Below are 15,194 nucleotides of genomic sequence, written 5' to 3'. Positions count from 1 at the left end.
AGACAAAAGCCTTGCTGTTTGACTGGGCTGATAGGGAAAAGACGGAGAGAGCGAGGGAGAGTGAGAATGAGAGAAAAAGGGAAAGAGAGAGAGAGGGAGAGTTGGTGAGACAGTAGGGAGCACTGTCTGCAATACAGTAATACAGTCATGACTTTGGGTGTCACACTTTACCCTCCGCTCTGTATGATGACGCCGGAGAGGATTGCTGCCTTTTCATTGGCTGGGACGGTAGCGTCCCACTGAATAAACAGCCAGTGAAAGTGCAGGGCGCCAAATTCAAAACAACAAAAATCTCATAATTAAAATTCCTCAAGCATACAAGTATTTTACACCATTCTAAAGATAACATTATTGTTAAACCAGCCACAGTGTCTGATTAAAAAAATTATTTACAGCAAGAGCGCTACAAACAATTATGTTAGGTCACCACCAAGTCACAGAAAAACCCAGCCATTTTTCCAGACAAAGAGAGGAGTCACAAAAAGCACAAATAGAGATAAAAATTAATCACTAATCTTTGATGATCTTCATCAGATGACACTCATAGGACTTCATGTTACACAATACATGTATGTTTTGTTCGCTAAAATGCATATTTATATCAAAAAATCTCATTTTACAGTGGCGCGTTACGTTCAGTAGTTCTAAAACATCCAGTGATTTTGCAGAGCCACATCAATTTACAGAAACACTCATCATAAATGTTGATGAAAATACAAGTGTTACACATGGAATTAGAGATATGCTTCTCCTTAATGCAACCGCTGTGTCAGATTGTTAAAAAACTTTACGGAAAAAGCAAACCATGCAATAATCTGAGTACAGCGTTCAGACAACAAAGCAGCCAAAAAGATATCCGCCATATTGGGTAACATTAGTCAGAAATAGCATTATAAATATTCACTTACCTTTGATGATCTTCATCAGAATGCACTCCCAGGAATCCCAGTTCCACAATAAATGTTTGATTTGTTCGATAAAGTTCATAATTTATGTCCAAATAGCTTATTTTGTTAGGGCGCTTGGTATACAAATTCAAACGCACGTTCAGGTCCAGCCGAACGATGGACGAAAAGTTAAAAAAGTTCCGTTACAGCCTGTAGAAACTTGTCAAACTAAGTATAGAATCAATCTTTAGGATGTTTTTAAAATAAATCTTCAATAATGTTCCAACCGGAGAATTCCTATGTCTATAGAAAAGCAATGGAACGAGAGCTAACTCTCTCGTGACCGCGCGTCAGAGCCTATGGCACTCTGCCAGACACCTGGCTCAATCCTCTCATTCGCCGCCATTTCACAGTAGAAGCCTCAAACAACGTTCTAAAGACTGTTGACATCTAGTGGAAGCCGTAGGAAGTGCAACATGACCCCATTTACACTGTATATTTTAATGGCAAAGAGTTGAAAAACTACAAACCTCAGATTTCCCACTTCCTGGTTGGATTTTTCTCAGGTTTTCGCCTGCCATATGAGTTCTGTTATACTCACAGACATTATTCAAACAGTTTTAGAAACGTCAGAGTGTTTTCTATCCAATACTAATAATAATATGTATACATTCGCATCTGGGACAGAGTAGCAGGCAGTTTACTCTGGGCACTTTATTCATCCAAGCTACTCAATACTGCCCCCCTGTCACCAAGAAGTTAACCAACCCTGCTATTTTGTTTGTTGTTGTTGCGTTTTTTGTAACGTAGTTTGTACATAATGTTGCTGCTACAGTCTCTTATGACCGAAAACAGCTTCTGGACATCAGAACAAAGATTACTCACCTTTAATTGGACATATGATTTTTCTTTAATTAGTCGAACGAGAGGGATTTTCTCCAGACACCCGAACAGGCCCTCGTTCCCGTCATTCGCAGGAGAAAGAGACAGAGATTTCACGGAAGGAGATCGGGTGCCTTATGAGGATCAGGCAACGAGTGGATAATCTGCATTTGTCATCCGTACTACTAGCCAACGCACAATCGCTAGAAATTAAATGGGACGAACAAAAAGCATGTATATCCTACAAACAGGACATTAAAAAATGTAATATCTTATGTTTCACCGGGTCGTACCTGAATGACAACATGAATAACATACAGCTGGTGGGTTATACACTCTATTGGCAGGATAGAACAGCAGCCTCTGGTAAGACAAGGGGTGGCGGTCTATATATATTTGTAAAAAAAACAGCTGGTGGACAATATCTATGGAAGTCTTGAGATTTTTGCTCCTCTGAGGTAGAGTATCTCATGATAAACTGTAGACAACAAAATCTACCTAGAGAGTTTTCATCTGTATCTTTCGTAGCTGTCTACATACCACCACAGACCGATGCTGGCACTAAGACCGCACTCAAATAGCTGTATACCGCCATAAGCAAACAGGAAAATGTTCATCCAGAGACGGCGCTCCTAGTGGCCGGGGACTTCAATGCAGGGAAACTTAAATCAGTTTTACCTCATTTCTATCAATGTTAAATGTGCAACCAGAGGGAAACAACTCTAGACCACATTTACTCCACACACAGAGACGTGTATAAAGCTCTCCCTCTCCCTCCATTTGGCAAATCTGACAACAATTCTATCTTACTGATTCCTGCTTACAAGCAAAAATTAAATCAGGAAGCACCAGTGAATCATTCAATAAAAAGTGGTCAGATAAAGCAGATGCTAAACTACGGGACTGTTTTGCTAGCACAGACTGGAATATGTTCCAGGATTCTTCCAATGGCATTGAGGAGTACACCACATCAGTCACTGGCTTCATCAATAAGTGCATCAATGACGTCCCCCCACAGTGACTGAATGTACATACCCCAATCAAAAGCCATGGATAGAGCTGCAGCTTTCAAGGAAGCTTATAAGAAATCTCGCTATGCCCTCCGATAAACCATCTAACAGGCAAAGCCACAATATAGGACTACAACCAAATCATACTACACCGGCTCCGACACTCGTTGGATGTGGCAGGGCTTGCAAACTATTACAGACTACTAAGGGAAGCACAGCCGAGAGCTGCCCATCGACACAAACCTACCAGACAAGCTAAATATCTTCTATGCTCACTTCGAGGCAAGTAACACTGAAACATTCAGGAGGACTGTGTGATCACGCTCTCCGCAGCCGATGTGAGTAAGACCTTTCAACAGGTCAACATTCACAAGGCCGCAGGGCCAGTCGGATTACCAGAACGTGTACTCCGAGCATGTGCTGAACAACTGGCAAGTGTCTTCACTGACATTTTCAACCTTTCCCTGTCTGAGTCTGAAATACCAGCATGTTTCAAGCAGACAACCATAGTCCCTGTGCCCATTAACACTAAGGTAACCTGCCTAAATGACTACCGCCCCGTAGCACTCACATCTGTAGCCATGAAGTGCTTTGAAAGGCTAGTCATGGCTTACATCAACAGCATCCTCCCAGAAACCCTAGACCCACTCCAATTAGCATACCGCCCCAACAGATCCACAGATGATGCAATCTCTATTGCACTTTACACTGCCCTTTCACACCTGGACAAAAGGAACACCTATGTGAGAATGCTGTTCATTAGCTCAGCGTTCAACACCATAGTGCCGTCAAAGCTCATCACTAAGCAAAGGACCCTGGGACTAAACACCTCCCTTTGCAACTGGATCCTGGATTTCCCGAAGGGCCGCCCCCAGGTGGTGCCCCAAGGGCAGGTAAGAACACATCCGCCACGCTTATCCTCAACACATGGGCCCCTCAGGGGTGCATGCTCAGTCTCCTCCTGTACTCCCTGTTCACTTATGGCTGCCCGACCAGGCACGATTCCAAGACCATCATTAAGTTGGCCGATGACACAACAGTGATAGGCTGATCACCGACAACGATGAGACAGCCTATAGGGAGGAGGTCAGAGAGGTGACCATGTGGTGCAAGGACAACAACCTCTCCCTCAACTTGATCAAGACAAAGGAGATGATTGTTGACTACAGGAAAAGGAAGACTGAGCATGCCCCCATTCTCATCGACGGGGCTGTAGTGGAGCAGGTTGAGAGCTTCAAGTTCCTTGGCGTCCACATCACCAACAAACTAATATGGTCCAAGCACACCAAGACAGTTGTGAAGAGGGCATGACAAAACCTATTCCTCCTCAGGGTTGAAAAGATTTGTCATGGGTTCCCAGATCCTCAAAAGGTTCTACAGCTCACCATCGAGACCATACTGACTTGTTGCATCACTGCCTGGTATGGCAACTGCTCAGCCTCCGACTGCAAGGCACTACAGAGGGTAGTGCGTACGGCCCAGTACATCACCGGGGCCAAGCTTCCTGCCATCCAGGACCTCTATACCAGGGGTGTCAGAGGAAGGCCCTAAAAATGGTCAAAAACTTCAGCCACCCTAGTCATAGACTGTACTCTCTGCTATTTGCTTTGCCCCCCTCAAAGACTCCAGTCATAGACTGTTCTCTCTGCTACCTGCGTGGCAAGCAATACTGGAGCGCCAAGTCTAGGTCCAAGAGGATTCTAAACAGCTTCTACCCCCAAGCCATAAGACTCCTGAACATCTAATCAAATGGCTTCCCAGACTATTTTCATTGCCCTCTCCCCTTCTAAGCTGCTGCTACTCTCTGTTATTATCTACGCATAGTCACTTTAATAACTCTACCTTCATGTACAGTGCCTTGCGAAAGTATTCGGCCCCCTTAAACTTTGCGACCTTTTGCCACATTTCCGGCTTCAAACATAAAGATATAAAACTGTATTTTTTTGTGAAGAATCAACAACAAGTGGGACACAATCATGAAGTGGAACGACATTTATTGGATATTTCAAACTTTTTTAACAAATCAAAAACTGAAAAATTGGGCGTGCAAAATTATTGGGCTCTCCAGTAGGTACCAAAACATTCAATGGCCATTTTCTCAAAAGTGAGGTTACAAGTTTATCAACCTTTTAAATCAGAATGACTTTCCCATTGTTCCTCAAATGCAGTGTATAATATATCATTTTGTAGCTCTGTGTCTCTGCTTTCGTCCAATTGATTTATTAATAGTTCACATCCATATGTCCTCTATTATGTGAGACTCATGATGAGGTCCAGTGGGTTACAGTATATTATAGCTATAGGTGCTTTAACTGACAATGAGCTTCAGTGCTCGTGTCACTCAGTTAACCGGTGCCCCCGCACATTGGCTACCCAGACTATCTGCATTGTTTCACGCCACCCACCACCCGCCAACCCCTCTTTTACGCTACTGCTACTCTCTGTTTATCATATATGCATAGTCACTTTAACCATACCTACATGTACATACTACCTCAATTAGCCCGACTAAACGATGCCTGTATATAGCCTCGCTACTGTTGTAGCCTCGCTAGTGTATATAGCCTCGCTACTGTTATTTTTCACTGTCTTTTTACTGTTGTTTTTATTTCTTTACTTATCTATTGTAAACCTAATACCAATTTTTTACTTAAAAATTGCACTTTTGGTTAGGGCCTGTAAGTAAGCATTTCACTGTAAGGTCTACCTACACCTGTTGTATTCGGCACGCGTGACAAATAAACTTTGATTTGATTTATTCATGTTGTTGATCAGCCACAACTCGGTGAAACATAAGATATTACAGTTTTTATTGTCCTGTTGGTAGGACATACGTGATCATAGTTCGTCTATTTTATTATCCATTGATTGTACTTTGGTTAATAGGACCGATGGTAAAGGTAGATTACCGGATCCTAACAAGACACCCAGATCTTCGTCCAAAATACCACCTTCTCTTTCTCCTGCGAATGACGGGGATGAGGGCCTTGTCGGGCGTCTCAAGTAAATCCTTACCGTCCGACTCATTGATGGAAAAGTATTCCTCCAGTGTGGGGTGAGTAATCGCTGTCCTGGAATCTAGAAGGTATTTTCGGTCATAAGACACGGTGGCAGAAACATTATGTACAAAATAACTTACAAATAACACGAAAAAACATACATAATAGGTTACGGGATCGTAAAACGACAGCCTTCTCATTCGGTGTCACTGACTAAGCCATTGCCTGCGCCATGTGGACGTATTGGTTATTACAGCATAAGGCTCCACAATCATAACTTATTTAGATAAAAACAAGGACATTAGGACCTGCTGAGACAGATTATAAATTAAGGGGGTTTATATTATAGTGTAATTAAAAAGGCTATCATCAAAGCGTTAATGAATCTCCCTTTATATTGGGCTGAATGGAATTCATCCTCCTAATATGAGCGTATGTCAGTCACTGCCTTTGACCTTCTCCCTTGTAACGAACACATACATAAAATTGGCCCATGCTCTAATATCTGCCTGTTGGTCTTATCTGCAGGCCTGGACACACTAGTGGCTGTGTGTGTTTTATTTAGTGGACAAAGCCCTCTTTCAGCCACCAGAAGGATGGAGAGAATGCACAATCGAGGGAGTGGTGGTAGATGGGGACAGCTGGAGAGACATGGCAGACTGGAACCGGACTGAAGTCATTCTTTATGACAGAGCAGAAAAGGTGTGTGGGAGGCGTATTACTGTGGGTTTGGTACATAATCAATCCAAGCAGCACATTAGAATAAATCTCTTAGTATAAGGGAAGCTGTTTGCGTCTCTGGAGGCCAGTGCAGCATAATGGGAGGAAAACATGAGAATCTTGGCAGATTCCAAACCTTATACTGGTGGAGCAAGTATCCAATCTTCTTGTGTCTACAATGAGCCTGTGAAAACTGTTACAACTGATTATTACTAGTTTGATTATTATTATTGTTTGATTTAGTTCTGAAGACACACAATCATATCCCCAGCCATGCTAGAGGCTCTATTACAAACATTGGAAAAAAAGGGCACGAACTAAAACACTCCCACCCACCTTCACTGTAGAACTGGCCTAACAGATTGATGCTGGACTATTTGCAGCTGTGACTGTGTTCTCCAAAGCTCCGTACCCCTCTCGAAACCCTGGCTCAGGATAAAACAGACTTGGAACAAAGTGCATATGGAAGCCAGATCTGTCCAAACTGCAGCCAAGAGAATACCTCCACCTTTTTCTATTTCTCTAAGGTTAATACAGGTGTACAGAGACTGCACCCAGAATTCCATTCGAGGCACATAATCAAAAACCTCCAGAAAATATTTCAACTTGACATTTTCCGTGTAAATTGCAAATATATTGCTTATTGAATAACACACTACGCCTATTTCTAATTTCTTTATTTTACATTTCATGACATCATACATTTCCAAGCAACAGCATCTTCCTTCATACGGGGGGAGCTGTGTTAACCTTTAATGTGGTTAGTTGCATTTCTGCATGTGAAATGACTGACATTATGAAAAGCATGTTACCTGGTAGGACAGCACTCCACACACATATTCAATGCTTACATCCCAGATCACAGCAGTCAATGTATGGAGTAGAAATAAACATCCGAACTAGTAGTGATGTGTATGACGATTCAGAGAAATACCAGACGATGCAATATGATAGCAAACCATGACAGTTTTCTCCTAAAAAGCAAATCAACCTTGACTGCTTCATGTCCTACGCTTATACAAGTTAATAAAATAAGGTCAGTATTTCATGAAGCTTGAATCTGCAGAGACCTAATAATACTGATGACCTGGCCACTTTAAAATGTGTTGGTGGCTGGGATTCAGAAGGAAAGCCCCCCCCTCCACACACACATTTTATTTTTAAACACCCCCTAGCAGTACTGGCAGCCATAACCAGCCATAATGAATTCCTCTGAAGGCACCCACAGAATCTCACCATCACGTATTCTACTAAAAATCACATCAAAACATCTGACCATTGAATCTGAAAACAGATTGCTGTCCCCAGGCCACCTGGCCGTGGCTGTCCCCAGGTCAACTGTTTTGCCTGCGGCTATGGAACCCTGACCTGTTCACCAGACGTGCTACCTTGTCCCGGACCTTCTGTTTCCGACTTTCTCTCTAACTCTGAATGATCGGCTATGAAATGCCAACTGACATTTACTCCTGGAGGTGCTGACCTGTTGCACATTCTACAACCGCTGTGATTATTATTATTTGACCCTGCTGGTCATCTATGAACGTTTGAACATCTTGGCCATGTACTGTTATAATCTCCACCCGACGCAGCCAGAAAAGGACTGGCCACCCCTCAGAGCCTGGTTCCTCTCTTGGATTCTTCCTACAGTTGAAGTCGAAAGTTTACATACACTTAGGTTGGAGTCATTAAAACTCATTTTTCAACCAGTCCACAAATTTCTTGTTAACAAACTATAATTCTGGCAAGTCGGTTAGGATATCTACTTTGTGAATGACAAGTAATTTTTCCAACAATTGTTTACAGATTATTTCACTTACAATTCACTGTATCACAATTCCAGTGGTTCAGAAGTGTACATACACTAAGTTGACTGTGCCTTAAAACAGCTTGGAAAATTCCAGAAAACTATGTCATGGCTTTAGAAGCTTCTGATAGGCTAATTGACATCATTTGAGTCAAGGGGGGGGGGGGGGGGGCAGCATCATGTTGTTGGGGTGCTTTGCTGCAGGAGGGTCTGGTGTACTTCACAAAATAGATGCCATCACGAGGAAAGAAAATGATGTGGATATATTGAAGCAACATCTCAAGAAATCAGTCAGGAAGTTAAAGCTTGGTCGCAAATGGGTCTTCAAAATGGACAGTGATCCCAAGCATACTGCCAAGTTGTGGCAAAATTACTTAAGGACAACAAAGTAAAGGTATTGGAGTGGCCATCACAAAGCCCTGACCTCAATCCTATAAAAAATGTGTGGGTGCAACAGTATAGACTTTACGCCCGTCCCCTCGCCCTGACCTGGGCACGAACCAGGGACACTCTGCACACGTCAACAGTCACCGTCGAAGCATCGTTGCCCATCGCTCCACAAAAGCCGCGGCCCTTGCAGAGCAAGGGGAACCACTACTTCAAGGTCTCAGAGCAAGTGACGTCACCGATTGAAACGCCACTAGCGCGCACCACCGCTAACTAGCTAGCAATTTCATATCGGCTACATGGGCAGAACTGAAAAAGCATGTGCGAGCAAGGAGGCCTTACAAACCTGACTCAGTTACACCAGCTTGGTCATGAGGAATGGGTCAAAATGCTCCCTACTTATTGTGGGAAGCTTGTGGAAGGCTACCCTAAATGTTTGACCCAAGTTAAACAATTTAAAGGCAATGCTACCAAATACTAATTGAATGTAAACTTCTGATCCACTGGGAATGTGATGAAAGAAATAAAAAGCTGAAATAAATCTCTTTACAATTATTCTGACATTTCACATTCTTAAAATAAAGTGGTGATCCTAACTGACCTAAAACAGGGCATTTTACTAGGATTAAATGTCAGGAATTGTGAAAAACTGAGTTTAAATGTATTTGGCTAAGGTGTATGTAAACTTCTGACTTCAACTGTAGATTCCTGCCTTTCTAGGGAGTTTTTCCAAGCTACAGTACTTCTACATCAACATTGCTTGCGGTTTCGGGTTTTAGGCTGGGTTTCTGTATAGCACTTTGTGACACATCGGCTGATGTGAAAAGGGCTTTATAAATACATTTGATTGATTGATCTGAAAACACACACACGCTGACATTCTTACTTATAACCACATTTATTCATCCTCAAATGGCTATAAAATAATTTTATCTGACCATAGTCTACCACACACACTCCAACCCTGCTACAGTTCTGTGTAAGAAGTCTACAGATTTGGGCCCAGATTCACAAAACAATCTTTAAAAGGAAATGTATTCTTAAGTGCAATTTTTTCTTCACTTTATACTGAAAAAAATTACAAAAAGTTGCTATTCTTCAATAAAGTTATTGAAAATGTTCTTAAGTTTCTTCCTAAGAAAATTGTTAAGAAATGTGATTCTTGAAAATAAAGTCAGTGTATTTCTTCTTGGAAATGTTCTTAATTCCGAGATAGCTAAAGCCTGCTCTTAAATGGGTGGAAGTGAGAAAATAAGATAATGAAAGCAATTGAACATGTTTACTTGACTCCAACTTCATCTGAAAGTTCCAGTATTGATTGTTTTTAAATCCCCCACCCCCAATTTTCTCTCCAGTTATCGCAGTAAAAAGTATGCTAATAAAATTGCCCTTGCCGGCAAGATAGCGAGCTAGTTCAGTTGCTTAGTGACAATCATCTTAAAAAGAACGTTTGTAAAAGATATGAGACGTTCGTAAGAAAAGCATGAATCTTAAGGATTTGTACTAACAAACCTGTTTTTTTTCTTAAGAAGCTTCTTAAGCTTTGCGTTTGAAGTGTTTTGTGAATCTGGGCCCTGGGGTTGAAAGCTTACAGATAGCCTATGAGGCTATGATAAATTAAGAGTACATTAAGAGTAGAATCAAAATAATGTATTCTGGGGGATTCAAACAGGGTAGGTCATCCACAGGAGCTGCGTTGCAGTGGTCTAAAGTGGGACATTCAAGTGTAAAATCCAACACAATAACTTTACTCATCTGCATTCAGTGTATCGTAAGACAATAGGATCACTGAATACTAAAATGTATTTTCACTTCATTCAGAGTTTTCCCACAACCTCGGTCCATTAGGTCGTGAAAATCACATTCATCTTGAGAACATACTTTAAAATGGCACAATGAAACCAAGGCAGTTACAAGAACAAAATACTTCATGATAGATATGGATAACAATTAGGGTTGCCGGAGGACAAGGTTAGGTTCAGATCTGATCTGTTAGGATCTGTGGTGATCATACTGTCCAGTATTCACAAAATAGTCTGAGTGGGTGTGCAGATCTAGAATCAGGTCTCCTCAGTCAAAATTATCTAATTCATTACGATCTAAAAGGGAAATCTGAATGCATATCAGCACTTCTATTCTGAAACACTTCAAACTCGTGTATACGAACCATTGTGACTAAACAAAAGATGTTGTGTTGATGGATTCAGTTTCTCAGTGACCCTGTGATGTTGGTCACGACAGATTGTATTCTGTGCCGTCTTGAGGTGGGACTTGCTTCACTTCTGAAAGTGCAGTAGAATGTTGAGGAACAGTCGCTGAGTGGCTGAGTTTCACTTCCTCCTTTTAGACTCCATCTGTGCAGAGGAGAGAGCGAGGGTGAGAGAGGAAAGAGAGAGATACGATACACTAAAGCAAGTAGACCAAAATTACATTATATAATAACTGTAAATGAAATGAACAAGGTCAGATAGAAGTCAGTGCTGGGTCATTGGGTTCAGATGGTCAATGTGTGATAGAGGCTCCATAACGCAGTGAGACCAACCAGGCATTTAAATCAAGTTTCCACTTCAGGCCTATAACTGCCTCTGAAAGTGTGTTAACCAGTATCAAGGAAACACACAGACAAGAAACACACAGACAATCAACACATACTGTAACTCAAATTCTCCCCTCTAATTTACTGGCACTGTGTGAGGACTCTGGGAAGATTTCGGAGACTTATTCTGTCTCATTTTAAGATCAGAATATTGTGCTCAATTAAACGTGTTATACAGTGTTAAACCCATCTAAACCTGGCTGGCAGTCTGACCATGGTTCTCCACCACAAATGTCTGTCATACTTGTACCCACTGTTATTTGTTATTGTCCCCATATGATCCTTTGTGTATAATATCTCCATTCTCCATAGAGCCATAAAGTGGCAATGCTAAAACCAGCGATGAAACAGAGGTTCATTTAGTTTACCCCACAGAAAGAGGCCAAAGGTAGGGCAGCAAGTACACTACAGGTACTTTATTACTTTATTTTGCGAAAGCAGCAGCTGCTCCTCCTGGGGTCCACAAAAAACATGACATAACACAGAACATTGTTTAAGAAGAACAGCTCAAGGACAGACCTACATGAATACAATTTTTTAAAAAACAGCACAGCCTACATAACAGAGACAAACTATCAAGGTCAAATAGGGGAGAGACGTTGTGCCGTGAGATGTTGGTTCATCTTTTTTTTAACCAGGTCTGCTGTTCATTTGAGCAATATGAGATGGGAGTTCCATGAGATAACGCCTGTACATAACACTGAACACTTTCTTGAATTTATTCTGGATTTGGGGACTGTGAAAAGACCCATGGTGGGGTAAGTGTGTGTGTCAGAAATGTGTGTAAGTTTTGAATTTTCAACACATGAATGTTTCTTATAAAAATAGGTGGTGCAGTCAGTCTCTCCTCAACTCTTAGTCAAGAGAGACTGGCATGCATAGAATATATATTAGCCCTCTGATTACAATGACGAGCAAGACATCTCACTCTGTTCTGGGCCAACTACAGCTTAATTAGGTCTTTCTTTGCAGCACTTGACCACACGGCGGGACAATAATCAAGGTAAGTCAAAACTAGAGCATGTAGGACTTTCTTTTTGAAGTGTTGTGTCAAAAAGGTAGAGTATTTCTATTATGGACATGTGCATTTGTTAAGTATTCAGACCCCTTGACATTTTCCAAAATGTCTTACATTACAGCATTACTCTAAAATGTATTGAATTTTTCCCCCTCATCAAATCTACACACACAATAACCCATAATGACAAAGCAAAAACAGATGTTTAGAAATGTATTAAAAATCTAAAACAGAAATACCTTATAAGTATTCAGAACCTTACTATGAGACTCAAAATTGAGCTCAGGTGCATCAGGTTTCCATGAATCATCTTTGAGATGTTTCTACAACTTGATTAGAGTGCACCTATGGTGAATTCAATTGATTTGGATAGTAACACACCTGTCTATATAAAGGTCCCACAGTTGACAGTGCATGTAAGAGCCAAAACCAAGCCATGAGATCGAAGGAATTGTGCGTAGAGCTCCGAGACAGGATTGTGCCGGGGAAATGATCTTGGGAAGAGTACCGAAACATTTCTGCAGCACTGAAGGTCCCCAATAACAGTCGTCTCCATCACTCTTAAATGGAAGAAGCTTGGAACCACCAAGACTCTTCCTAGAGCTGGCCGCCCAGCCAAACTAAGCACCATCCCTACGGTGAAGCATGGTGGAGGCAGCATCATGCTGTGGGGATGTTTTTCAATGGCAGGGACTGGGAGACTAGTCAGGATTGAGGGAAAGATAAACAAAGCAAAGTACAGAGAGAGATCCTTGATGAAAACCTGCTCCAGAGCGCTCAGGAACACAGACTGGGGCGAAGGATCACCTTCCAACAGTAGAACGACCCTAATCACACAGCCAAGACAACACAGGAGTGGCTATGGGATAAGTCTCTAAATGTCCTTGAGTGGCCCAGCCAGAGGCCGGATTTGAAACCGATCGAACATCTCTGGAGTGACCTGAAAATAGCTGTGCAGCAATGCTCCCAATCCAACCTGACAGAGCTTGAAAGGCTCTGCTGAGAAGAATGGGAAATACTCCAAATACAGGTGTTGTGACGTGACTAGACATTAATCTGATGACTTTTATGTATCGAATCAACAATCTAAACTCAGCAAACAAAAAAACATCCTCTCACTGTCAACTGTGTAAATATTTGTATGAAAATAAGCTTAAACAACAGACAAACTGAACAAGTTCCATAGTCATGTGACGAACAGAAATGGAATAATGTGTCCATGAACAAAGTTGGGTCAAAATCAAAAAGCAACAGCTAATGCAGCTGGTGGCCACACCAGATACTAAGTACTGGAGTGCATCTCCTCCTCATGTACTGCACCAGATTTGCCAGTTCTTGCTGTGAGATGTTACCCCCCTCTTCCAACAAGGCACCTGCAAGTTCCCGGACATTTCTGGGGGGGAATGGCCTTAGCCCTCCCCCTCCAATCCAACAGGTCCCAGACGTGCTCAATGGGATTGAGATCCGGGCTCTTCGCTGGCCATGGCAGAACACTGACATTCCGGTCTTGCAGGAAATCCCACACAAACGAGCAGTATGGCTGGTGGCATTGTCATGCTTGGAGGGTCGTGTCAGGATGAGCCTGCAGGAAGGGTACCACATAAGGGAGGAGGATGTCTTCCCTGTAACGCACAGCGTTGAGATTGCCTGCAATGACAACAAGCTCAGTCCGATGATGCTGTGACACACTGCTCCTGACCATGACGGACCCTCCACCTCCAAATCGATCCCGCTCCAGAGTACAGGCCTCGGTGTAACGCTCATTCCTTCGACGATAAACGCAAATCTGACCATCACCCCATGTGAGACAGTGAAGAGCACTTTTTGCCAGTTCTGTCTGGTCCAGCGACAGTGGGTTTGTGCCCATAGGCGACGTTGTTACCGGTGATGTCTGGTGAGGACCTGCCTTACACAGGCCTACAAGCCCTCAGTCCAGCCTCTCTCAGCCTATTGTGGACAGTCTGAGCACTGACGGAGGGATTGTGCGTTCCTGGTGTAACTCTGGCAATTACTGTTGCCATCCTGTACCTGTCCCGCAGGTGTGATGTTCGAATGTACCGATCCTGTGCAGGTGTTTTTACACGTGGTCTGCCACCGTGAAGACGATCAGCTGTCCGTCCTGTCTTCCTGTAGCACTGTCTTAGAAGTCTCATAGTACGGACATTGCAATTTATTGCCCTGGCCACATCTGCAGTCCTCATGCCTCCTTGCAGCATGCCTAAGGCACATTCAGGCAGATCAGCAGGGACCCATGGCATCTTTCTTTTGGTGTTTTTCAGAGTCAGGACACTAAAGAGGCCTTTCTACTAAGTTTTCATAACTGTGACCTTAATTGCCTACCGTCTCTAAGCTGTTAGTGTCTTAATGACCGTTCCACAGGTGCATGTTCATTAATTGTTTATAGTTCATTGAAAAATAATGGGAAACGGTGTCTAAACCCTTTACAATGAAGATCTGTGAAGTTATTTGTATGTTTTTTAGTTTCTTATACACTCGGAACTACACTCACAGTAATCATTATACTTTGCCCGAACCGCCGCCCATTTAGGGTAAGAAGTAATTAATGTATTTATGTTTGGATGTCCTCCTTCGCCGTTTATCTCTATTGCACCCAGGCCTTCGTGGAAATGGTTCCGTTGTCCTTCTCCCGAGCCCTTAAGTGTAAGTGTCTGATTGTCCACAAGAGGTCACAATGTCCTTATCCTGAAGTCTGAAGCAGACTAACAGGGTGGTGTTCACTTTCACTCCCAGGAAGAGGCGCCCTCTGAAGACAACTAAATCAGCCATGTCGATGATCCCCAGTGGACTGATGAGAGCAGTGTAGTTGACGATGATTTGAAGAGAGGAACAGGATGGTTCTACTTATTCACTTTCTTAGAAAGTAGCTGTTC

The 15,194-nt window shown here is 42.5% G+C and overlaps 1 protein-coding gene across 4 annotated transcripts in view; it reads right to left on the bottom strand.

Annotated features, from left to right (window-relative positions):
• Nucleotides 1-9,571: 9,571 nt before the first annotated feature.
• Nucleotides 9,572-15,194, bottom strand: part of LOC139380717 (OX-2 membrane glycoprotein-like) — a 29,596-nt gene continuing 23,973 nt past the window's right edge. For all 4 annotated transcript variants that reach the window (XM_071123670.1, XM_071123672.1, XM_071123671.1 and 1 more), the window contains exon 8: nt 9,572-11,043. In XM_071123670.1, the coding sequence (XP_070979771.1) occupies nt 11,033-11,043 (11 nt within the window). In that variant the 3' untranslated portion in view covers nt 9,572-11,032. The remainder of the gene's footprint in view (nt 11,044-15,194) is intronic.

Source organism: Oncorhynchus clarkii, chromosome 22 (assembly GCF_045791955.1).
Source record: "Oncorhynchus clarkii lewisi isolate Uvic-CL-2024 chromosome 22, UVic_Ocla_1.0, whole genome shotgun sequence".
Lineage (NCBI taxonomy): Eukaryota > Metazoa > Chordata > Actinopteri > Salmoniformes > Salmonidae > Oncorhynchus > Oncorhynchus clarkii.
The sequence above is the reverse complement of the archived record's forward strand: the minus strand, read 5'-3'. Positions and strand labels throughout refer to the sequence as shown.